This window comes from Syngnathus scovelli, chromosome 5 (assembly GCF_024217435.2).
Source record: "Syngnathus scovelli strain Florida chromosome 5, RoL_Ssco_1.2, whole genome shotgun sequence".
In the NCBI taxonomy this organism is placed as follows: domain Eukaryota; kingdom Metazoa; phylum Chordata; class Actinopteri; order Syngnathiformes; family Syngnathidae; genus Syngnathus; species Syngnathus scovelli.
The window spans coordinates 6378910-6404263 of NC_090851.1; the positions used below are offsets into that span (position 1 = coordinate 6378910).

The 25354-nt window shown below is 43.6% G+C and overlaps 3 protein-coding genes and 1 long non-coding RNA gene across 12 annotated transcripts in view; 2 read left to right on the forward strand and 2 right to left on the reverse strand.

Moving 5' to 3' along the window:
- The first annotated feature begins 808 nt into the window (after positions 1-808).
- Positions 809-16374, forward strand: fam184b (family with sequence similarity 184 member B). Of its 5 annotated transcripts, none has more exons than XM_049720204.2 (18): positions 809-1415; positions 5739-5927; positions 6621-7259; positions 8131-8266; positions 9506-9654; positions 9782-10327; positions 10454-10561; positions 10640-10938; positions 11404-11548; positions 12140-12259; positions 12469-12628; positions 12892-13022; positions 13115-13230; positions 13297-13686; positions 13766-13880; positions 14023-14130; positions 14626-14987; positions 15578-16374. In XM_049720204.2, exons 1-18 carry the CDS (start codon positions 1266-1268, stop codon positions 15648-15650), a joined length of 3936 nt encoding a protein of 1311 aa, XP_049576161.1. In that variant the 5' UTR covers positions 809-1265; the 3' UTR covers positions 15651-16374. The 5 variants fall into 5 exon arrangements, with proteins under 5 accessions (XP_049576161.1, XP_049576162.1, XP_049576165.1 ...); XM_049720205.2 differs by having other exon boundaries at positions 13309-13686; XM_049720208.2 differs by having other exon boundaries at positions 13327-13686.
- Positions 6400-9182, reverse strand: LOC125968799 (uncharacterized). The gene is made up of 3 exons (XR_007481374.1): positions 9105-9182; positions 8645-8698; positions 6400-6776 (listed from the first exon to the last, which is right to left on the reverse strand). It is a non-coding gene; the product is annotated as an uncharacterized lncRNA (long non-coding RNA).
- Positions 13039-22990, reverse strand: haspin (histone H3 associated protein kinase). 3 transcript variants are annotated; one of them, XR_007481373.2, is made up of 18 exons: positions 22718-22990; positions 22224-22355; positions 21778-21915; positions 21306-21440; positions 19299-20964; positions 19037-19166; positions 18910-18962; positions 18617-18790; positions 18445-18530; positions 18258-18320; positions 18083-18174; positions 17835-17914; positions 17634-17722; positions 17340-17482; positions 17146-17248; positions 16674-16878; positions 15129-15242; positions 13039-13186 (listed from the first exon to the last, which is right to left on the reverse strand). XR_007481373.2 is itself a non-coding variant. In XM_049720211.2 (17 exons), the coding sequence occupies exons 1-16, from the start codon at positions 22870-22872 to the stop codon at positions 16677-16679; spliced, it is 3441 nt and encodes a 1146-aa protein (XP_049576168.1). In that variant the 5' UTR covers positions 22873-22990; the 3' UTR covers positions 15355-16461; positions 16674-16676. The 3 variants fall into 3 exon arrangements, 2 of the variants coding, with proteins under 2 accessions (XP_049576168.1, XP_049576167.1); XM_049720211.2 differs by lacking the exons at positions 13039-13186; positions 15129-15242 and adding an exon at positions 15355-16461; XM_049720210.2 differs by lacking the exons at positions 13039-13186; positions 15129-15242 and having other exon boundaries at positions 16535-16878.
- Positions 22991-23744: 754 nt separating this feature from the next.
- Positions 23745-25354, forward strand: part of apbb2b (amyloid beta (A4) precursor protein-binding, family B, member 2b) — a 35974-nt gene continuing 34364 nt past the window's right edge. For 2 of the 3 annotated variants that reach the window (XM_049721472.1, XM_049721473.1), the window contains exon 1: positions 23746-23910. The gene's annotated coding sequence lies outside the window, so the exon portion shown is untranslated. Of the gene's footprint in view, positions 23911-25354 lie in introns of all 3 variants that reach the window. The other variant, XM_049721474.2, reaches the window with a different exon arrangement.

Below are 25354 nucleotides of genomic sequence, written 5' to 3' on the forward strand. Positions count from 1 at the left end.
TGTTTGTGCCCCAGGCCAAAGCTGTATAGAGGTCACAACAGGCTGCTTTATCCATGAGAGTGCACAATATTTGTGCAAGCGTCAGCCATCTATCTCTGGAAATCAATTCATTAGGTTGCACTCTTTTTGTTTCCATTTGACCTAAAAGATATTTGGGATTTTCAGGGTATACATTAGATTATTTTGTTGACATAGATGATGATAGGTAATATGAAGGGGTATACTTTATCTCCTTTAGTTCTTAAAATCTCTTATAATCTAAATGGATGTGCAAATATAGGCCACAAGAATTGCTGTCCATGAAAATTTTTCACGATGAATTGTGAGGAAAAGCACATGGTTATTTCTATCAGAATATTTGATACAATGTGGCAGTATTGAACACGCTCTTTCCAAACACGACTTTATTCCAAGATTGCCAACAAGATTCTGTACATGAAAAACGAAGCACACATTGCATCACAAAAACATAAGCACAGACACGACCCCAACCGCGTGCCTGCTGGGTGAGGGACCTCCTCCAATGTCCGCCACAATAGTTCATTCAGTGCAGATACTCTTGCAGGTAAGTGAGTGTAGGAGATGCGGGCTAAACACCCCGGACTGGTTGCCAGTTATTCAAAATCGGACTCTAGATTGTCCATAGGTGTGAAATTGACAATGACATGCACGCAGTAGTAGATCCAGTAGTTTTTATTGTTGGATTAAAACAACACGAGTGGACCCCCATCCACCCTCCGTTGATGGACAGTGATAGAGCAGCACCGATAGGGGCGGGGCTGCACTGCAGCAGTAAACCTCCGCCTGCTTGTGTCTCCTCTCCGCTAATGTTCGGCGGGTTACGCACGCCCCTCTCCCTCCCTCCGCTCGGAGACAGGTGGTTGGCGTCCAGTGCCTCCATCCTCCCGGCGCTCGAGAGTACCAAATATCTGCTGGCACCAAGGCAAGGCTCGCTCGCTGCGAGCGCGTACCCGATGGACTTCCAGCGTGCAACCTCCGCCATCGCCGGGCGGTGGACAGCCGGAGTCGGGGGCCGCAACCGGAACGCTCCACGCGGAGAGCTCCGCCGATCTACTCCCAAATGTTTTCCACACAATCCCACCGGCTGCCGTTCACGGGAGGGGGCCTACCGACGGAGGAATGACATGCACGAATGAAAAGTTGCCACAATTTAGGCGGGGTTCTGCAGTCGACTGGTGGCGGGTTCATTTGTGATTATCCTCCGGGCTTGAAAGTTGTTCCCTGGAGGGAAGACGGCTGTCAAAATGGCTTCGGGCCCCGGGAAAGCCATACAGACCCCCGGGCCGGGCTCTGCCGTCAACGGGAATGCGGCAGAGTTCCAGAACGTCGAGCAGGAGCAGTGTGACTTCCAGATGCACAACAAGATGTGCAAGAAGATCGCTCAGCTCACCAAGGTAGGTGGGACGTGACCGGACGAACCTGAAAGCAACGCCACCTCTCTGGACCATCTTCACTGAGGTGGAGCTGTCACAATCGTGCCTTACGTGGACGTTTATTGTTCTTCATGCAAACCTGCTCCCAAATCCCGTGCAAATGTTACCTGGAAATTATGAGAGATTTCCAGCAATCCGAGATGATTGAAATCTGTTACACTTGCAGCGCTAATGAATTGCAACTGATTTGCATATTACTGTGCTGTCAATGCATGGCAACCCATCCCCAAGTTCGTTGTTTTATATACTCAAACAAACATAACTACACTTCAAATCTGTTTCAGGAGATTTAACAAAAGTCTCCCTTGAAAATATAAATATGTAAGTGACAGTATCGTGCTGTAGTCTAATGCATTATATTGACCCACACCAGATAGTAAAATTAAGCAAATATTTATTTATTTGATTAATAGTGAAGCAAAATCTTAAAATCTCACGCTGCTTGTGTGATAGGGCCAATTAAATCTTTTGTGATAGCACACTGTATTGAAAAGGTAGCACATCTACTTTGCAGTGCTAAGGTTCTGGGTTCGACTCCTGACATGTCTGGAGTTTGCATGTTCCTTCTTGTGCCGTTGCATGGGTTCTTTTCATCCCACCTTGCAAATAAGACTCTAAATTGTCCATCGATGTGATTGTGAATTATTTTTTGTCTCTATTATGCATCCAGTCATTAGTTGGCGACCAGTCCAAGATGTGCGTCTCTTCTCTCCCAAAGTCAGCGGGAATATTCTCCAGCTCATCCCTAATGTTAATGAGGATAAGCACGATAGAATGGAGCAACTGTTTGGATGACCTTCTCGCATCCTATCTTGACTCTCTTTAGCTTGTGCAAGTGTACCTAATTGAATGTGCGTTTGTGTTAATCATCAGTCTTACTCTGATAACTTTCACCCGCTGGAACACATGTAATGTGCATATAAATGAAGCCAATGTGCTTCCCGCAGCAGTATTCTGTGTTTCATATCTTCCAAGGCTCTTCAGCGCTGCATGGGGACCCACATGTGTGAGCTCTTCACAATAGTGCTTAGAGAAGCAGGTGACGATTACTGATGACGATGCAGTCGCCGTCCTCCCTTGTGGCTTCACCTCCGTGCTGCCTGGATGTGTGTGTGTGTGTGTGCATGTGTGTGTCAAGGAGCATGTGCTCTGCAGCAACATGCAGCGTTTGCCGCTCTCAAGCTGTCCGAGCAGATGCGCAGGATGTGCGCAAAGATGACACACTGGATGGGTCAGCTCTTGTGTCTGTACTCGTTAAGGACGTTTGACATTTGTCAAAACTACAGTATCGCTGTGTCCTTTTGTTTGTGTGCTCGGTGGACAAAAGTATGAGGACACAAGGCCGTGGGGGGTTGAAAGGCCATCAGTTGGTTCAGTTTTGACGTTGGTTCCAAATGTGTTTGATGGCTGCTCGGGTTAAGCCTTCCTCACTGTGGGATCAAGTGTGAAGGGGCGAACTAAGGGGTATACTGTAATCCAACCTCTTGACATCTGACCTATTCAGTAGTCTTTTATGGTAAGTGGATTGCAACAGGAAATGGGGTCAGCAGTAGTAACCTTATATATTTAATAACTCATGAACTTAAAAGCACCTCCTCAGGTCCTCTCCGCCAATCAGAGTTTCTCACTTGGCCCTCCCTCCCTCCCTCCTTGCTCTTCATCCTCTGCCTGCTCTAGTGTGCCCTAGTTGAATGGGTGCTGCTAAAGATAAACCAAGAGTGTGTTTACGTGGCACAACAAGCCAATGAGAAGAAAGTGTGAATTGAGTCCGTCGGGGCAGCTGTTGTGGATGTTCACACCGGTCTTTTCTTCTGCGTGCATATACACACACAGTCAAAGTCTCGATTTTTACACAATTAATAGACTTCAAAATAGAAGTACAGTTGTGTAAGTGCTGGTGTGAGTGTTCATAGCAACATTTTGATAGGCAGATCTAATTTTGGATATGTGATGTCCTGTTCTTATCCAGCTTGCACTGTCAAAGTGGGGCCTGCTTTGTAATTCAGCCGTGCACTCACATGAGTGGAGGTGTGTGTGTGTGTGTGTGTGGGAGGCGAGCTGATGCAAGCGAGAGTGCATCTTTCTGTCTAACCTCTCTTTTTTTGCAGCAGCAGCTTTACACTCAGCTGCCCCGCTTTACACTTTGCACAGAATATTAATTAAATACTTTGCTGACTATAAAGTTGATGTCAGTAAACACAGCCCTTGCGAGGCCACACAAATAAATAATATGGAATTACATCGGATTAAGTGACGCAATGCATTGTAGACTCTTTTTCATCCAATCATTAGTTAGGTTGGTACTGCTAAGAAAAATGTAGGTAGAGGTGACCTTCGGTAGCGTGTGTCGCTCCAAGCGGTGTGTTCAATGCAGCGTGGGTTTCTTGTTGAATTGGAAACGAGTCTACCCCAACCAGGGGAGAACACAGCAGAGCAGATCTGAACTTGAACTGCTAAATGGAAAAACAAAATTGATTCTCAGTCAGGCCGGTACAAGTAATTGGACAGTTTTTATTTGTTGAAGACGTTTGAGCTTTAACCCAAAAGGCTTCTTCAATTCTGTTTTACAATTTGAGTGGTGTAGAGGCTGAGCATTTAGGCTTTCGGGGTGATTGCAGTTGGAACTTTTTCAGTAATATTTCAAATGAAGGACTCTGCTGAGTTACATAGATGTCCGGCACATTAGAGCTGTGTCAGTTGTAATTAGTGCTGATCGGTTTTTAACTCGACCAGTCACAACTCTTTCAGGGGTTAATTTACCAATTCATCATGTATATCCTAGCAAGAACCAAGAATGCAAAACATTTCTGATGCATTTGAGCAGAATTCATTCTTGGGATTTTTGTTGTGTGCATGGGTGGAATTTTTTTCTCTTGTGGTATTTTCAGACGCAATCTACATAGTTAAAGTCCGACCATTTGTGATACATCCGCACCCCCCATAGTTGCGAGTTGAGATTCAAACCCAGAACCTTCCTGTGAGGCAGGAGTTCTAACACTTGAGGTACTGTGAGGCAAATGTGCTAATCAGTCATTCACTACGCTGTCCAATGAACCAAATCTTCCCAAATAAAGGCTGGAGTAACATTATTGCGCGAGAAGCATATGGGATTTAATGTTCTGGTGTGTTATGCTGTTAAATTGTCCTCATTCCAGCCTTTTCTCTCGGCTCATTGCGCTCATTTCCTAAAAAAAAAAAAAAAAAAAAGTGAGGCCGAGGAGCCCAGCGTGAACCTTCTCTTCCCTCAGAGCCTGCCCTCGATACAGTCCCTTTCATGCCTCTCGGTCCAACTCGCAATGCGTGAGCCCAAGTTCTTGCACCGTGACATGATTGGATATAAGTGTTGGGCCGACAGGAACGTGAGACGGGAGCTTTGCCACATCTCACATTTGTCATTGATATCACAGGCCAAAAGCCATGCACTGTGCATTCAAGGTGGGGGACACATGCACATATTGACACGCATGCGGGAATGGAATGTGCTGCGACACAGCTGTGTGCCGCAGACAGAGCGGCGTCTGCGTAAAATATGAGCCCCTCCGTACCCCCCCTCCCCTTGCATACTCACCTCCCAGAGTGTGTAAGTGAGACGTCAGGGTCATCAGATGATGACACTGTGGGCACGGCAGTAAAGTGAATACGAAACAGGCCATATTTCATCGGTTGGTCACAATCTATACGGGGAAGAGACCACCGTCGCACAGCTTGGAAATACCGTGCACACTTGTTTTGATGATGCTCATGCTTGCACACCATTCCAACTAATGCTTTTACAATTTCGTCTCCTTAATAAAAAAAAAGTGGCCGAGTCATTTTTGGTTTTAAATGGATGGTTCTAAGAGTTTCAACTTTTTTCCTTTTATTTTATATAAATATGTATATATTTTTTTATATACATTTTGTTTGTTTTCCAAAAGTCCTAAGTCTGAGGCATAATAAGCATAACACATTTTTGGCTTTGCATCTAATTGTAATCTAGCAGGCAGTTTTGGAGTATGATTCCAGGCAGTGGAAGGTTCCATCGTTGTCATAGCGACTCAGTGACAAATAGAAATGCAATAATTAACATCAAAATGTAAATTGTTCTTCCTTGCACCATCTCATTGGTTTTGCTGTTTTACTGTGAAGAAGGCCATTAAAATAGTTTTTATTTTGAAGTTTCAATACTTTGTAAGATTATAAGAATCATGAACATACATTAATTTGTGATCGCATTAATTTAACAAAAGCGTTCACGTCCCTAAAACCAAATCATCCCAACTGCGTGTTGTTGATGCCCTCCAGGTGATTTATTCTCTCAACATGAAGAATGAGGAGCAGGAGGCGGCTCTGCAGGCCTTGAACCACGCCCATGACAAGGAGCTGCACCGCATCCTGATGGAGACATGTCAAGAGGGGGAGGGCTCAGCGTTGAGGACGCGACTCCTCCAGCTGCAGGAGTCTCTAGATGAGCAGCAGAGGGTCGGAGCGCAGGTACGCGCATGTGTGTCCTTGAGCTGGAGTGCGCATGTGTGTAATGACCCTGCCAACCTTATCCCCATAATAATGAGCCCAACCTCTTTTGAAGGCCATGCTGTTTTTCTGTCAAATTAATGTGCTCGCATTAGAGCCACAAATCAAACTCACATCAAATGTGCCTCACTGTAATCAAACCGGAGAAAACAGCGTGGTACTTAGCCCATTCGTCATGTGCAATTTGCATAATGTGCCTCAATAAAGCATATGCATTAATCATATATAACTGCATTATAATAGCATGAGATTCAGGTTTCTGGGAAAGTCGTCGTACGAGCTTGGTGTATATCCCCCTTTTCACATGCAAATTATTACAAGAAGGGAATAAAAATCTTTCCAGCTGCTATTTTTGCAATATACGTGACAAATAAGACCACTTGTCATAAAAATGGAAACATCCTCCGACATCATGAAGGGATTTAAAGGAGACTCAACGAGACAACCATTTATCTTTAATTGATTATATATTAATAATTCAGTGAATTAATCCAGATTATTTTTTTTAGACCCAAATTTGAGCCAGCACATGTGGCTTCTCTCCAATTCAGAAAATTAATTCCCTAACTTTGCAAATACAGAATACTGTGCAGCTCTTGCATTGTAGCTCATTCGACTGCACGGCGTGTAACATCTTGCCACCTGTGCCTCCAGGTACAAGCCGACTTTGAGTTCTTCCGCATGCAGTCGGAGGAGAGGGAGCGTGAAACTGAAGCCGAACTGAGACGGGATTTTGAGGAGAGGCTCCTGGCGGCAGAGGAGGAGCTCAGAGAAGCCAGGTCCCAAATCAGCGCCGCTCAGGAGAAAAACCTGCGATTGAGCAAACAACTGGAAGAGGCCGAGGAGATGATCCTAGATCTGAGCACCAAACGCGAGCTGAGGCAGAGACTTAGTGTGGATGGGAAGGATACAGAGGACAAGGGCGAAGATAAGGGGGAAACGACAGAGGAGGAGTCAGAGAGAGTGAAAGGGCTTTTGGAAGAGGTGAACATGATGAAGGAGGAAAGGGATCAAAGAGAGGAGGAGAGAAGGCAAGCAGCCGATGCGGAAAGGGAGCAATGGGAGCAAAAGATGAACCGGCTTGAAGAGGAGAAAGAAGAAATGAGGAAGAAGTTAGAGGCTGAATGGCGGGAGGAACAGCGCAGGTGGGAAGAGAAAGAGGAAGAGGAGAAGAAAGGAATGCACAGTGCTTTAAGAGAACGAGTGAAGAAGGCCGAGGCCGATGTGGAGAGCCATCTGGAGAGGCAGGCCGAGAACAAACGGAACACACTAAAACTGCAGGAACGCATTCAGGTAGAAACCATAACTCCTTGTTCTTATACAGGCAGCGGACGTAACTTGTGGCAAACGTTCTCAAAATAATTGATTTGCAAAGATAATGTTTACATTCCAAATAATAAAACCTTTGTTTTTGAAGTGTCTAAATTAACCGATTCAGACAACAACAACAACTCAATACCAAATACCAATATCAAATAAATAATTGGTTGACAATCTGGAGCTGAAAAAAAATGGTTTCACACTTGGTAATATACTTGAAACTTTGTTCCATAATGCAAACTTGTGTCATCCCTCCCATTGCCAGTGCACTAAACATCAGAGCTCAGCTATCAGCTACCAAAATAGAGGAATTGACCATGTTGCTATGACCGATGCGAGACAAATTGCCGCTTCACTGGATTTCATCTTCGTTCTCAATTTTTTTTTTCCGTTTTTAATGTTATCAGATTTATTGCTATGATGTCATATTTGCCCTTTTGTAACTTTGTACTCTGGAGTTCCACAGCCAATGTAACAGATAAAGTTCATGTTTATGCTGCAGCCTGCCGTCTCTGATGTTGCCAGCTAATGACCATTGCTCGAGTTACGTGGTAGACAGAGACGGGGGAACTTGCTTGTCTAACCACAGGCGGTGCTTGCTGAGTGCTGTTTCCACTGTCAGCTCTGTCCTAATGAGTACTTTGCACAAGATAGAATTGTTTCAGTGTCACCATTGAAGCTTCAGACCCCCTGCTGAAGCTGACATGATAGCAGACCATTAAAATCCTGCAGCTGGGCTACAAAGCTACAAATGTGTACTTGCTTGCTTTTTTGTGTTGTTGTCTGCATTATCTTTGCCTTCCTCTTCTGTGCCCCCATGCTGCCCACTCCTTCCCATTCCTAGAACCTGGAGGAAGAGCTAGAACTGGATCGGAAACGCGTCGCTGAAGCTGAGAGCACGGCTAAACGGGCAGAGGAGGAGCTCGCCGTGGCTAAAGAGAGGCTACTGCTGCAAGAAGATGAACTGCAGACTCGAGCTGGTAGTTAATGAGACTTCCATCACATGCTACATTCTACATTGCATGTGTTCATTTAGCAGTTGTGCTTGTCCTTAAGAAACTTTAAAATTTTTGATGTATTGACTCTGACATAAGCGCGAGGCTTATTCCAACACTGCGCCGCTAAGGGGGTGATGATGTTTGTAGCGGAAAGTGAAGCTCCATTTGTCAAGCTTAAGCTTAAGGCCGTTCACTGACATCCGAGCATTAATGTCTTTAAGACATGCAGAGATGAGTCTCTCAAATTGATTGTCAGAAAGGAGAGAAATGAGATTTGAGTTACGTGTCATCAGCAGAGAAGTGAAGTTAAGAAAGGACATTGCATAGTGAAATATTGTTAAATATTTAAGGACCACTTACAGCATGGACGTTGAGGCCGACTCCACTACATCTTCTGATGATGTGTTTGATAACCTTTAAAAGAATACAATTATGAACAGTGGAGAAGATTGAAGGTAACAGACAGAAGGGAAAACTGTTTTTGGCAGTACAGTCACCTCAACTGATTTTGGTGATTATCAATGGAAAATGGCTGAATATATCTCTTAGCAAAATCAGTGGGGCAAGAACTGAGCCCTGAGGAACACCTGATTTGTCAAGTGTACAAAAGCATCGTTTTTTTTTAAAGGTACCACCTCAATCACAAACTGTCAGGAGTGAGTTGAGCCAGGGTGACCAAATGCAGCTTGAACCAGGATTTATTGAAGGGGAAGGGAGTTGGAAGGGAGGCAGGTGGGGAACCGACGACACAGACAGAGAGAGCAAACAGACAGACAGACAAACCGACAGAAGTCCACTTGGACAAGGTTAAAATTCTGACCGTGAGCCTCCAGACAGACCAAGGGAAAACCAGATGACAGGAACACCGGACAGGGACAGAACAGTAGACACCGACAAGGAGGAACACACGGGCAGGGTTTAAATACATCAGGTAACAAGAGGGAGCAGGTGACAGACATGACGATAACAAAGGGGTGTGGTTGAAGGGAGTTGAAAGCCGAGCATGCTCTAGCATGGGCGTGACACAAACTCATGTACTTCTACAAAATAAAATGCTTTTTTCATTTTTTTTACTGTGAGTCTAAAAATTCCAAATAGTTCCGAATGATTAAATCATTCTGAACAATAAAACATGCACTACTTAGTACCAAAGATTAGAGTTACTGCATTGGCTAGCCAGTGGCATTTTGCAATGATGTGTGTATTCTGTGTGGGCTTTAGAAGAGATTCTGAATGTGGGCTGCAAGGCATGTGTGTGCGCTGACGTGGAGGACCTGAAGAGCCAGTTGAGTCGTCTGCAGAGCAGGAACAGAGAGTTAGAGCTCCAGACCAGCGGCAGGAATAACGACCACGCACGCCAAATCCGCCAGGTAACAAAATATCTATCCATCCTACAACACAATCTCTAAGACAAAACTGAGCATTATTTTTGTGAATATAGAATTATTGTATTGGTAAGCTGCGTTCCTAATGAGGTGTCCGGTCGGTGTATTTCAGCACGCGGAAGCCCTGTCCAGTCTGCGTTCCGAAATGGTGAGAGCTCAGACAGAAGAACTGCGTCGTATCCAAAAACATGCAGACGAAGAGCGAGACAAACTTCAGAGGGAGATGGAAAAGGAGCGAGAGAACCTACAAAGGGAAAGAGAGCAAGAAAAGAGCCATTTGGAGAAGGAGCGAAACCGGCTGCGGCGGGAGCGAGACGAGGAGAAGGAGGCGCAGCGGAAAGAGGCCGAGGGAGTCCGAGAACATGTGAGGAGGGAAAAGGAGGAGGAGGTGGAGCGCCTTCGCAAGGAGCTGGATGTGGAGAGGGTCCGTGTCCGCGCTCAGCTGGACAAGCGATTCGAGCAGGTGGAGGTGCAGAGAGCGGGTCTTCAGCAGAAGCTGGAGGAGGAGAAGAAGAGGCTGGTGGAGAAGGCGGAGGAGGACAGGAGGCGGCTAAAGGAGCAGGTGCGGAAGGCCATTGAGGAGGTGATGCGGAGACATGCGGCCGAACTGCACGGCGTACAAGAAGCTCTCAACTCCGAGAAGAAGACCAACCAAGAGGTCAGAGTTAGATTCTCGGCTTTATTTTTTTCCCTAGTTCTTTTTCTTTCATGTACAATGTCATCTTTTTGACATTTAACAAATACCTTTTTTTTTGGAATCTTTTTTCGGGGCTGCTCTTCAAAGGTATGTGCACATCTAGAAGAGGAGAGGAGAAGAAATCGTGAGCTTCATGAGAGGCTGGAGAGGGACAGACATGACCTGGAGATCAAACTTAAAGATGCAGACAATGAGGTAAAGTGCACATCATTTTGTTTTCTTACATGACCTCACTAGATTGTAAATTTGCACCTGCTGCAAATTTGTCTTCAGATCTTTCGTTTGAAGACGACTATGCATCATCAAGAAGAGAAAGACAAGGTAGCGCCAGATACATCGCCCCCATGCGGACCGCAGTGCTCCCGCCTGCAGGAGGACCTTCAGAAGAGCCAAAACCGCCTGACCCGGATGCAGGACGAGGCGGAGAAGCAACGGGAAAGACAACAGAGAGACATCGCTTCCCTCAAGGCCGACAAACACCGGCTGGAGGAGAAAGTTTTGGAACAGAGTCGGCTGAACACAGAGAGGAACCTTTTAGAACAGAGCCAACGCCACATCGAGGAACGCATCAGGTGGGCCAGTCATCGTCGTTGACACCAAATACAGAATGTATCAAGAAATCCAAACTGCAACAAATTTTTTAGTTGTACCATCAGTTTCTCTCTTTTTTTTTTTCTTTTTTTTAATGACTATAGCTCATTTTATTTGATGCAGACTGTGATTATTGCGTGAAGCCCAATAAAACAACGGGTCGCTAAAGTAATGAAGCAGGGAAGGAAATAAATGTTATGTTCTGGATAATTACTGAAAAATGTTTCTTAATATGCTCATCCTCATTTGGTGAGAACACTGGTCACTTGAGTAGGAGATGCAAAATGAGAGCAAATTTCCGACTTTGCAGAGTTACTCCGATTTGTCAGTATAGTAAATAAACAAGTTAAATAAACCATGCTCCCAAAGCAGCAAAAGTTACACTTGACTGACAGTTAAAAAGTATTTTCTGTTTTCCATCTACTTTGTTGCCATGCTCCCTTTAGAGCCGAGTGTGAGGATCGCCTCAGGGCAGAGTTCCGCATCGAGATGAACGCCGCCGTTGCCGAAAGCGAGCAGAGGTGGCAGAACCAAGAGCAAGAGTTGCACACTCAGATCAGCGAGCTGCAGAGTCAGCTGGATGAGCTGCAGGTGAGCCGACTTCTTCTTTTTGACTTTGGCCTCATTCAGAGTGGATGCGGCAAGCAGATGTCCGGTAATGTTGACTCTAATTGGGCTTTGAGTCTTGCTCTTTTCACTCCTCCCTGCACACCATCGTTAACGATCCACATAATGCACCCAGTGAGTGCAACGTTTAATGACCTTACTACTCTTTCAATGCTGCTGCTTATATTTGGAGATTCACAAATCATTCAATCAGAAAAACAGCCTTTTTGTTTAGCTACAAAAATGCATAGTGAGTTGCTAAATTTAGTTAATATGTTTATCATTAACTTAACAACCATAATACAAACCAAAATAATACAGTAGTGGTAGGAACTGAAATCAAGTTATGCTTTTATATTATTTTCACAATTAAAATGAGGACTAATCACCATGATGTGCATAAAAATGACATCATCACACAATATAAAGTTGGCATCATTATTTCGCAACTTTTAGCAATAACCTCTGTTTATTGAAAATGCTTGTACCAATGGCATATTTTCTATTTTTCATTTCCTGTAGATGTCAAGGTCTCATGTTTTGTTACTTTTATCCACATTTTCCTTGACAATACAGACAGAGACAAAGAAGGCGGGATCTGAAGACAATTCCCATGGCAACCGGGAGCTTGACAAACTTAGGAAGGAGGTCCAGGAGACCAAAGAGATTAACAAGAAGCTGAGGGAGCTGCTGCAGGTACTTGCACATCATATCAATACACATATTTTAGATTTGAAAAGAAATCACACCACACCAAAAATGTCAGAGAAAGTATAACTTCTGCTATTTGTGTTGTATGTCGTAAATTACAAAAATTCTAATAATTGACGGCCCACATTTTATTTTCTCCATATTATAAAGGTCCATCATCTTTTTGTGTTGGGCTCTCTTTTTTTTTTGGTAAGGTTTGTTTGCATTCTTGTGTGTTGGAGGAGCCACAGAGCCAGTGCTTAGCTGAGGAGAAACATAATCACGCCATGCAGCTGCAAGCATTGGAGAGGCAAGCCAAAGAAGACGTACTATCTGAGCGCAACCGACTACAAACCATGCACCACCTGGAGTTAGGTAACACATGCACATTCACACACGGATCGGGAATTGACACACCAGCGCCGGCTAGCGAAGCCTCGGGATGAATGGACAAACGAGCACGTGCACGCGCATAGACACGCAGCGATTTGAGATTATGTATTCAACAGCGAAGTTCTTATTGCCATGGATACATTTCACCATGGCAACAAGCGGAAGGCTACCTGTGACAACGAATGAGTGGATGTATTTTTTCTTTTTTTTTCCTTGCGCATTTGTATGCGTGCCCGCGATGTCAGATAAGCAACGTGCGGAGTTGACCCAGCAGCACACAGAGTGGAGTAGACAGATGACCCAGAGACACATGCAGCAGATTGAAGACCTTCAGGCCCAACTGCAAGCTCACACACAGATGATGGCGCTGCAGCAGGTAACACACACACTCCTTTCAATTTCAATCTCTTCCCCTTGTGTCTATTGACCTAAATATGCTAAGTGTGCTTTTGTGTGTGTGCTATTTAGGACCTGAAGCAGCAGAACCAGAACCAGGTGTTTGAGCGGCAGCTGGATGAGAGTCGCTGCGCCATGCTGGAGCTGCAACGAGAGAATACCACACTCAAGAAGCAATTACAGGAGAAGTAAGTGGACATGTAGATGGATGTAAAACGATTGGCCTGTCTCTGAAGCTAAGAAAGAATTTGCAGGAGTATTTCCAGGCATCGCTTTCCTCACAGGTCCATTCAGGTGAACCCCAAAATGGTAGCTAAAGAAGAGGAGAGCCCAGATTTGGAAAAGACCCGAGATGCTCATCTGGAAGACGAAGCGCAACGCTTGAAGGAGGAAGTGGAGAAATTGAGGGTGGAGATGGAGAAGCTGGAAGAGTCACAGAAACTGTGGGAGAGGAAAGAAGACGACGACAAGGCGGAGGAAGGGGAGCAGGAGAAAGAGACGAAGCCAGAGGAGGAGGACGTGATGAGGAAAAAAGAGCTGGAGGAGATCCGGAAGGAGCACAAGAGGGAGATTCAGAATTTGGTGTCGGAATACAGCAGCGCTCAGATGCAGCTGCAGGCTCGCATCGGAGCCCTGGAGAACGAGTAAGTCCCGCACGTGTGACATCTCCATGACAACGCGGCGATGCTAAGATGATAGCATATGCGGCTACGCTTGCTTCAGGTTGCGTGAGCGGGAGGAACGATGCAGGAGGAGAGAACCCCGATGTGACGACCTCCAGTTGGGGAAACTTCAGGAGAGACTGACGGAACGAGACCAGCTCATTAAGCGATTAGTGGTACATCGACGCACGAGATTTTTAATAATAATATATTTTTGTTAGTTTGACTATTTTGGATGCAAGCAAGCAAACGAATCAGACTTCCAGACAACACCAACTGTGAACAAGCTCCTTTTTCATCCTCCTTCCCTCCCTCCAGGAAGAACGGCATCAGCTGCAGCTACACCCCCCTGTTGTCGGGGACAACAGCGGCCTCAGGCTCCGCGAGAATAAGCCCCGCCCTGGGAGCACCACGCCAACCATGAGGGTGAGTGTGCGTGTGTGTGTGTGTCCTGCACATACTGTAATGAGTTCATCAAAAACACTCCTTCCTGCCAGAAGGGATTGTTGAATTCAAGCCAAGTTTTGTTTCTGGTGCACAGACAAAGTGTCCAATCTGGACCCCTGTGTGTGTGCGTGTGTGGAAATTTTCATTCGGAATTACATATTCATGTTTGAATCATTAACTGTTACTTGTAAACATATTTAACGACTTGAGAAACATATTTTATGGTCTGACTCGGCAAGCGAACGTGACTTTATTCACCTGCATTCACGTGGCTTTCTAAAAAGCTGCGGCATAACATGGATTTTACTGTGCGCTGTAATTTGACTTTACAAATTGAAAAAAAAATCCACCTGTTGCTGAGCCAAACCCTCATGTCGTAAATAATGATGAATTCATTACATGTTATATTATTTTTATTATATCCTCATTCAAATCTGATGTGCTTTTGAATCGAGCGTTCATTTGTGTCCGCAGAAGAAGCATGTGGAGTCGTCCCCTCGCGGAAGCAGCATCTCTTGCTCCGGTGCCTACGACCGCCTCCCTCCCTACTCGTCCTCGTCCTTCTCCTCCACGCTGCCCCACCAGTCTACCTCCCACCCGCACACGTCTCCACACTACTCCACCACGTCTCTTCCGCACAAGCACACCTCCCTCTCCTTCAGCCAAAATTCCCCTCCGTCGCTGCCTCGCTCCCCCAGATCCCGAACGTCCTGCATCCCCCCGACACCGGCGCCCACCGCGCCGCTGCCCGTCTGTCCCTCGTCACAGGCAGGCATTCGCTATGTGTCGCCCTCCTGCCAGGAGCCATATGCGTACTTGCAGGCGCAGTCAATCAGGTAAGACTTTGAAAAGGTTTCAGATTGTTGTTGTGTGAAATCATCTGACAGCATCAGCGACTTTTCTTCCGGGGCGTCAAACTCGCTTCCCAATATAACATTTGCAATTGTGCTATTAAACTTGCATTATTTATAACCTACCTTTCCAACAGACGGCTTTGTTCCGGAACCTTTATGCGGTGACAGTGACTCACTGGAGTTGGTTCACTTTGGAAAAAATAGCAGCTCTGTGTTCTTCTGTGCTAAATAAAGACACTAGAGGATGCAAAAAAAAAAAAATAGGTCAAACATTTACTTGAGTACGGAAAGCAATAATGTGCACCTTTGATCACTTAAATAGCCAAGTAGGATATTAAGTAGGAGGGAGTTAAATGTATGCTTGTTTTTATTGAATTATTACAGACAGGATGCTGAATACAGAGATGTAAAAAATAATTTTCATCATGATCCACTGCCTAAAAGATATTTTGCAATTTTGTCCTACAATGAATTGATATGCCATTTGTCTTTATTGGTTGCCAATTGAAAATGGAAAGAGCAAATGATACACAGATTCAAAATAAACCCTTTTTTTTTTTTTCATGTTTTAGGGGGCCTTATATGGAGCCGAGAGGCACTGAGGGGCTGAAACAAGAGTGGTTCACCAAATACTTCTCTTTCTGAGCACAAACATAACATTGTCAACAGTTCATCGCTTCTGCTACACACGTGCGTGCACATACACACACTCGACTGGGAGCTCCACTCATTTTTCATGTGGTCAAAGACAAGGAAAATGAAACTGCAAGTGGTGTGGATGTGATGGAACGACGATGCCGTCGGATGGATTGCTGCACACAACTCCACACAGACACTCCAGTTGGTCACGTAGTACTGTGAAATAAGGTTGCATGGATTTTGCCGAAAATATGTTTATCTGGTTCTGTTGCATTGATATGAATCCTTTTTCGCCAAGCGGTATCAAATCGGTGGAGTGCTCATTCAACAGACTCGTGGGCTCATCACCAGCAAGGCCATCTCCAACATTGCCTCAAAGCTCAACCAAAAAGTGCTTCTCAAAACACATGCCTGACCTCTTCTCGGCCTCTTCGATCTTGTTTGTGTTGTCGGAAATGTCTCCGTGTGTGTTTTTTTTTAAACAGTCTTCCTTTTTCAACGCAACATTTGCTTCCATATGATCACATGGTTATTGAAGGCAAATCTCGGGATGTCGTCGAACCAAGTGTCTCTTCAACTATGGAGGCATTTGATGTATTCAATCGAGATCCTAATTAATATGGACACACACACTTTTCACTTACCATACAAAAATGAAGGTTGTTTTGATGCAAAAATGTACAATAGTCTTAATGAACAAATTGAATAAATATTTTGTTTTTGTACTTGATTCTTCTTGATGTTTTTTTATCTGCTAAAGGCCAATGATGCGTCTGTCTGTTCAAAAAAGTTTGCAGTTCTGTCTTCACACATTGACCTGAAGAAAATATGAGGAATTATTTGTTTACTTGGACAGTTTTGATACGGCACTAAGGAGTTTAGAAATGCAATTCAAGAATGAAATTCTTGGTTTATTAAATGTAATTTGAAAACAGGCCATCAAAACACTGTTTATATACAGCAAAGTGTAAGAACATCACATAGAAAATATTGACCAAAGGAGACAATTTGTCCTTTTGTCCACTTTACCTTTTACTTAAACATGGGGGATGTTTGGAGTGCTTCAGTTGCAGAAGTGAACTGCAGGACAGTGTCCTTAAAATGCGTGAGCTCCTTCAGGGCGTCTTTGCTGCTCTTCCCGCCTGTTCCACGGTACCTCATGGAGAGCAACTTGGAGCACAAGTAGTGGAGCCACAACACGTTGGAATGAGGGTGGTAGCTATTCCAGTCGTTACTGTGACCGACAAAACAAAGCAAAAATACAAGTTACAGATTTATGAACCCTGAAAACTACGGTTACTATGTGGATGAGGAGGATTCGTCAGCACTGGTACATTTGTGAGTAAATTGTGAGGATAATTATTTCATTACATACTAAATACTTCAGGTGACATTTTTGTCAAGCCTTTCCTTTAGTAATGAATTGTCCAACGTTCCAAGTGACCTCCTCCCTACACACATTGCCAAATAAGTTATTAAAAAAAATAATAAGTGAACTGACCCATTTTCTTCTCTCATGTGTCTATAGATGTCAAACTGGTAATCTCCCTGACCCATGAAGAGCTCCTCATCATTTGAGATGTCACAGGACACTGTCAGACCATCTAAAGAAAACAGCCTTTTGCAATCAGTCTCATTTAAATTGAAAAAAAGTAGCTGTCCTGAGGTGATAGACAAGGGGAAAATGCCACTGACCGATTTCCAGTCTGGAAAGAGAGTAGTCAATAATGCGTACAAACACGCCTTTTGTTTCCAAAGAGTGTGGTGCTCCATTGAAAAGGAAGCTTCCTGTCTTCTCCTTTGTCGTTTTGACCAGCACGTTGCCCCAGTGAAGGTCCCTTTAGAAAAAGTGATACATAACAAATCAAACGCATTTCAAGAATTGAACTGAGAGAGTCCAAATTAGTTTGTTACGAGAACATTTCCCCACGAGTTGCATTTGGTCAACACTCGGCCGCCAGGGCTTGATCGAAGCGATTTTGCATGTACCTGTGTTCAAAGTGCAACTGCTGCTCAGCCACAGCCAGAGCGGCGGTCACTTGATGGAGAATACTTTTTGCCACCACCAACGACGACAACTTGAAGACACAAAAGATGTTGGACGTAAGAGGCAGAGAGCACCAAATGTAGAAAAAATAGGACTATTTGACACCACAAAAGAATGCAATCAAAAGTTGGGGTTGTGAATACCGTTCCATTGCTGTTCTCGAGGTCGACACCACCAAACTCAAACTCCAGGATGATAAACAACTGGTCATTTTGGAATAAATCTACAAAACACAGAGAGAAGAATCAGTATGTAACGTTTACAATAATATCCCTTATTTTTCCCACACTGTCGCAAAAACAATCACCAAGGTTATTCTCTGACAGAGAATATATTTAGTAAAAAAATATCTCCAATGAGACTTATTCAAGGGAGTGCGAACAACAAAAACCTGGTCTGTCATTCTCAGAGCCCTTTTTCCGATCAAAGTTGTCCCATGCCTTCAGGAATTCGGGCGGGTAGCAGCCTCGGACACAGTGGAGACTATTTGGGGACGAGACAAAAGTCAACAAGCGCCGAGAGACGAGGGCGCGCAGATGAGAAAAGGACGCAGACAGAGGATTTACTTATTAAGTCCAATGAAGCAGCTGGTCTGATTATGATGCTTGTCTTTCAGGCTGCTCAGCTCCCTGTAACAATACAAAATGGGATACATGCTCAACATTTCAACAAAACTATAGAGGGTGAATAACACGTGGATCAAAGTCAAAGTCAAAGTCAGCTTTGATCTTAGGTAAATGCAAGACAAATTACTTTGAGATAATAATCTCATGAAGGATCTCCCCAAAAGTCTTCTGGTCTTCCCCATTCACCTTCTCACTGCCCTCCAATGGAATGACCTGCAAGAAGAAGCGTCGCCCCATTCATCATTTGCAATCATCTCAAAATATGTATATATGTGCATTTATCACATGTCCGTGCGTACTTTAAGAGCAATTGTTTCTCCTGACGAGTTGCTGGTGGAGAAGACCTCACCAAATGTACCCTCCCCAATCTTGACGCATTGGTTCATCTGAAGAGCGGAAAAGCATTCCTTCCAGGGCAGCGGACTCGGCTGGCCGCACTCAGCGTACACCTTCTCCGCATCTGACAAATCTAGCTGTAGGGGTTGGTGGAATGGCGGAGGGGGTCCAGGACATTTACATATAATCATTTGACAAGGCTTTGTATTTGGATTGGCCATGTGGTGGCAAAATATCATGACATCTTCATTCTTACCAGACTGATGTCTCTTGGCACTGGCTTTCTACAACTCTGTGGTGTGAGCAGCACTAAAGAGAGCAGTTGAAGGTTAGAGGAAGACAAAATGAGCATAAATCCATAGCTGGGCACATATGAGCAGTACTTTTGCGGTGAATGGAGAGAGACGATTTAAATCGATTCCAGTGCTGCGTGCGCGGCGTGTCATCGTCCAGCAGTGATGACATGTTGAGGGGGCACGTCCTCACTGGGGTGGAGAAATTCAGTATAAGCCCCTGCACATCAGGACAGAAGTTAGTCTCGGAGGAAACTGCATCATCTCTACACATTTTACAAAAGACTTGCTAACCAGCTAATCCCATAATTACAAAATGCTCCATCACAATAGTCATATATATCAGGTTCACCTGCAGGTCGGCGGGTTCAGCTGAGATGAGATCGCTGATGGTGCATTCGACAGCCCTCCTTGCACTCTTCCTCTTGAACGTACGCGGCGCTTGCAATCTGCTGTCGTTCTTCCAGCGACTCACGCTCAGACCACTGACGCATGCCTTTCGGGTTGTGCCCGGCCGGCCTGTTAAAGGGCTCTTTTTCTTCTTCTTCTTCTTTTTACCAACTGGACGGGAAGCACGTTGGTCAACTTTGGAGGATTTTTTAATGGTTTCTCTGTCCGAGCCCAAAACCATGTCTGAACCAGAGGAGGTCGAATCCGAACCACTTGTGGATGATTGACATTTGGTGCCACTTTGCTGCAGCTCCTTCAGTTGTGTTAAAGTCAGTCTCTGTAATCTGACTGTAAGTTGGTCAGTTAGGCATTTTTGGATCAATGCCATCAAGAGGCTTTCTCCCTCGGAAGTGTTGTGTTGTCGTTCTACAGACAATCTTTGAGAGATTGTTCTTTGAATTTCCTCCAACCCAAACCTTTCAAGCACAACTTTGCAATTTTTTCCTTGAAATGTGCCATTCTGTTCCCTTGGTGACATTTTCCCGGAGGAGCTGGCTGTTAATTGTGCACAAGTAAAAGAGTCAAAGTTACTGGACTCGGTGTGCGCTGATGTTGACGCCTCCTTAAAATCACTTTCTGCAGAAAACGACTGTGACAGTGCAAGGCTGATGGAAATATCTGAAGTTTGGGACTCTGGCTCAGTCCCAGTGGTTGACAGCTCACAGGTTTTATCTTCAGTAGCAGCTAAACTAGACCGGTATGACTGTTCTGATGATAACATATCCACGCAAATGGGATGCCGCTCAGGAGTTGGACTTCTGTGAGCCGAGCTAAAATCGGTAAGGCAGGAGGAGTCGGTGGTCTGGCTGCAAAATAGCCTCACAGTTGAGCTGTCTAGTCTCGTCATTCTCACAGAGCAGCGCTGGGTCAAACACTCCTCCTTCAAAACTTCAGTCAATGAGAGCAAGTCTTCCACCATGGACACCAAACAATTGTCTGCAGTCAGCAAATGGATGCTTGCCCCATCGGTTTTCCTCTTGCCCTCTCGATTTGTTGTGTTCATACTCAATGGGTGTGTAAAAAGCTCCTCTGAATGTCCTTCATGGAAAGGCGGGCATGCTTGTTCATTCGGCTCATCGAGCCTTGACTGCTGCTTATTGTTGGAGTGGAGCACTATGGGTGGTGAACAACATGGCTGACTTGGAGAATCCTGGTCTTCTTGGCATGCGTTTGCACTTATGCGGCTGACGGACAAGGACGTGGGGTTCGGGGACTGATTTGTCACCGGAGCAATACGGGGCCGTTTGCTGGACAGTCTGACTGAGGGCGTGGAGCAAAATATGGGCTTCCTGGGGCGGAGCCTAAGGCTGTGATCTCCTGCTGAATCATTAGGGAGAATGTTTTGCAAGGCGTTGGCATCCAAGTCACTGGTGGAATTCTCCAAACTTGACTCTAGAATTGCCAGAGGGACTCTTTTCTTCTTGCTAGCAAGGAAAACTTGACTTTCCTCTCCAGAGGTGAAATCTTCCAAAGAGTTGAAGACCTTGACCTTTGAGGCTTGGACTTTAGTGGTGATGGGGCGACGCCGACGACGAGTCACAAAACAGCCTGGAGAAACATGTGGAAGACTGGAAAACAGGAAGTAACGATAAATAGAATATATAAGGATGACTGGACTTGGCAACAAAATTTTTTCTATATTGTGATAATATCAGATAACATACATTGTACTATTTGTTTAAATAGGTGTTTATTTAATACCTATACTGACCAGTTTTATTTTAAATTTTCATTGTTGTGTTGATCTTTTATAAAAGGTTAACTATTATATCGCAAGAAAAAAAATCTAAATTCATTTTTTTTTTCTCCTTATTTTGAATAAAATAAAATAAAAAAAAATCAATAAATATTGACTGATATGATATATTTAAAATTTTGAACTTTTGAATATTGTAATACAAGGACTTACTTGGAAGTAGTGTTGATTTGAAGTGGTTTTTTGTTTCTTTTTGCTGGAGGAGACAGATCTTCATTGCTCTCGGTACTAATCGGACGCTGCTCCTTCCGTCTAAATGTGACCGCTGCTCTGGCTGGTGCTAGTTTCCTGCTTGTGCATCAATAAAGATGAAAAGAAGAAACTATTTGGACATTGGGAAAAAAAAAAAACTATCTCTATTAAGGGTCCATTCTAAGTGATTTCAGGGTTTGTGGGTTGTTGTTTGTTTGTAATTGGAAATAATTAATTAAAACCACAATTTAGTTCATTATTTCCAATTATCAGTAAGCTGAATCTCATGGGACGACTGCAACTTGACAATGAGAAAAAACTGTTTTGAAATTACAGCTCCAAAAGTCCTTACAGTGTGCATCTAACATGAGCATGATAACGGTGAGGCTAAGGAGTTGATCATGTCAATCAATGCGTGTGTCGGTGCAAGGACCTGGTTGCTCTATTCCGTGGAACAGGTTGAGGGCAGGAGGGGAAGGGCACGCTGAAAATATCGTCATCAGTGCTGTTCTCTTTCAATTTCCCCCTCATTGGGCGGACCTTCTTTGCCTTGGAAGCACCTTTCTTTGCTCTGAAAATTGAAAAGCATTTTCCAGTGACCGATGTCATTATGCGTGTTTTTACATTTAATTTATGATGCACATTTTCTTTCCTCCTCCTTAACGCGTGACTTTAAATTTGCAAAGCAATGTAAGAAAAGTGACAAGTGCTACTTGGTTACAACCAGGCACTGTTGATTGGGTTTGGTCTAAAGATAAACAACAAGATATAAGCTATGGGAACCTGAGATGAGATGTCGAAGCTTTTTTGAACAGCATTACTCTGGTCTAACAACACTGGCATGGAATTTAAAATCTTCATAGTAATATAGTGACTTACTTGGAAGTTGGATTGCTTTCAAGTTGCACTTTCTGACAATGCACAGAAAATGACAGATCATCCTCGCTCTCGCTGATAATCAATCTCGTCTTCCCTCTTGTGAGTGCTGCTGCGACTGAGACTTTTCTTTTTCTGCATAAAAAAAAATCAGATCAGAAAGAGAGTGAAAGGCTAAATAAATAAATAAAATACCAAAACTATGGTACACAGTTTCAGTTGAATTTTGAAAAATAATTCGCTTGCAATTACTATATAGACTAAGGACTGTTTATGCACTTCAATTAGAGCTGTTAATATCTCAATCACCACAACTTAAAAAACATAAGCCGAATATTTCATTCATTCATTTTAGTGTGATGCAAAAGTAAGCAATTCCCTACTAAGATTACAACAATCCTGTAATGCAAACAATTTCTCCTAAGTAAACAAATAAAATAGAAACCTTAAACCTATAAATAACATACAGGATCGGAAGCTCCTTTTTGTTTATTTACCTGGTTTTTGTGAATTTATCAAGTTCAACCAAGGAATCGTCTGAAGACAAGGAGCTATCAAAGGCCTGCTTGTGATCCTTCGGTGAAATCCAAGGCGTCAGTTTTCGCCTTGACTTCCCGTAAGTCCGCATAAAAATTGGCTTCGCGGTGGTCATTTTGGTGAATACTTGTGAAATACTTATTTATGACCATTTGCTTACATCTCGACAGCTCTCATCATTAGCTCAATTTTACCCGTGTTACCCGCTCCTAGTTCAAACAGTATCATCCGGCTGATTGGTCGACAAAGTGTAAAACTCTTTATGGGGCGCCACCTGTTGGATTGGATGAATTGAAACGTGACGAATAAAGCGCACGCCACGTCACTTTTTGTAATGAAAAAATTATCTTGACTTAAAATACATAAATCCACCCATCTACTATTTGTACCGCTTATACAAGTATATTATGTTTTAATAAACATCAATAAAGAGTAACCTGATGATATAGCCGTAGACTTGCGTTAACAGGAAAGGCCACTAGATGTCAACAAAGGACTAAAACTAAACGGATGTCTTAACAATATTTAAATTAATTGCTTAATTGCATCTATAGTAAACCTTACCAAGGTATGAGCAGTGTTGTGTATAGGCCAAACATACGTTATGGACCAAATAGTTCAACGTTGGTTTCAATTGACCGTACAACATTTTCTCAAATATGCTTGGAAAATTGTTTTTATAGTTCAATTCTGAACATCATGTCATTTGTAAACTGTGTACACTTTTACCACATTACAGCATTTGACAGCATTTTTACTTTTGCTTTCAAAAAGATAAACCATTTATTATTATTATTATTATTATTATTATTATTATTATTATTATTATTATTATTATTATTATTATTATTAAACTATGGTATTGATATTGCTCACAATAAAGGTAGAAAAAGTTTGGAAATGATTGGTTCTTTAATTCTGGCCACTTGAACTGAGGTGTCGAGATTTTTTATTATGACCGTTTGCGGGTGGGGAGGAGCCTTGGCTGTTTTTTGCTTCCGGAGCAGCGTCCCCTGGTTCCCTCTTACGGCCAAGAGCGGCATCTGGGTGGGCTGGAGGAAGAGAGCAAGACACCGAGAGGAAACGCAGGGGAGGAGAGCAGAGAGCTCCATCGAGAGAGCAGCGAGTAGGACGCAAACGCACCGGAGAGGAGGTGAGTGAAGAATTGACGCTTTAATAGCGGCTGACCGCCGTCGATCTCTTCTCTTGTGCATACGTTTTGCTCTGAAATGTATATGAAGCGAGGGGGAGTGGAATAGTCGCCACGGATGGGCCCGCTGTGTTGCGGACGGACGGGTCGTGGCCGAGCGTAGGGAAGCTGGAGCCTCAGAAGGGGCGTTCACGGACCCTGATCGTGGGTTTTGTCTCATTGTCAACTGTGATTGACTTTTTTTCTCCTTCTGAAAACAAGCCACTAAAGCTTTTCCTTTTATTCACGCATAGGCTGTTTAAATGACTGTCATAATGGCGAAGCAAGCGTTAAAATGATCTTGCACATCATAATTATCTAGCGGAATAAGCGATCTATGAGTTGAAATTCACGGTTTACGAAATGACAACCCTCCATGACTTGTGGTCAAACGTACCTGATTCCTATGTTTATAATGAGTTTGTTTAATCATAAACTCTATGAAGACAAAATAAACGAAGCTATGTGACTCAATCCTTTGCAAGCATGGGATTTTAGTTTGGAATATTTTCTTGTCATGCCAGTTTTAGATATGTACCGCCAATAGAATGCTCTTTCTAAAAAGTTAAATTAAAATACTTTGATTTTAGCAACCGTTTTGTCTTGGTGAAATGTGAGGTGGCCATATATATTAACCAATTGGGTTTAGATTGGCTGAGTATAGAATGATATGGGGTTGGGATTAGAAAAAGTTTATAGCAACAAATTAATGTAAAATGACCATCTCACAGTGCAAAAGTTATTTGTTCATATTCGGGCACTATCCTACCTGTGTGGAGTTGCATGTTGCATTTCAACACATCACATGGTTGTCATCCACAGAGTGCACAACACCCGTCTTGTCCCATGTACGATTTCTCTAGTCGGTGCAAACGAGGTCTTTGTGAAGCAAACACATAAAAATAGGACTCTCTTGACTTTGCTCGCATTGTTGTGTTGAGGCTTCAGGCGCTTGTATTGGTGCACAGTGCTGGTTGTACCGGACTTTGCCAGCAATAATTGTTCCCAGCCTATCTCCAGCAAGCTTGACCCTTGAGAGAATACATATTATGCTTCTTTGTTTTGTCCACACCCATGGAGCCATTTATTTCCCTTTCTATGTTCTTATTGAGGGAGAGACTGTTTGCATTATTTGCAAAGTTGGTAAGGCTTAGTATCAGTCCCAAGATGAATGTGTAAAGCCTAGAGCTTTTTCTATGTGCACTTTTATCTCTATATCTAGTCAGGGGCATAAAAAAAAGCATTTCTTATCCTTAAAATATGAACATTTGTGGGGATTTTTTTCTCTCTAACACCAACTGTGTCATATTGTATGTAGGGATTGCCTCTCCAGTTGTCATAGAAGTACGCAGACATTGTTGACGATAACAAAAATTGCCAAAGGACACATCTTGATTTTTTTTTTTTC

Bases quoted from the DNA above. Each gene is read 5' to 3' on its own strand.
- fam184b (XM_049720204.2), top strand. From the start codon at position 1,266: ATGGCTTCGGGCCCCGGGAAAGCCATACAGACCCCCGGGCCGGGCTCT. The intron at 7,260-8,130 runs GTAGAAACCATA...TCCCATTCCTAG, and splicing joins AACTGCAGGAACGCATTCAG to AACCTGGAGGAAGAGCTAGA. The intron at 11,549-12,139 runs GTGAGCCGACTT...TTGACAATACAG, and splicing joins GTCAGCTGGATGAGCTGCAG to ACAGAGACAAAGAAGGCGGG.
- haspin (XM_049720211.2), bottom strand. From the start codon at position 22,872: ATGACCACCGCGAAGCCAATTTTTATGCGGACTTACGGGAAGTCAAGG. The intron at 18,175-18,257 runs GTAAATCCTCTG...GTCCCCAAATAG, and splicing joins TGCTTCATTGGACTTAATAA to TCTCCACTGTGTCCGAGGCT. The intron at 17,723-17,834 runs GTATTCACAACC...TGTGTCTTCAAG, and splicing joins TCGAGAACAGCAATGGAACG to TTGTCGTCGTTGGTGGTGGC.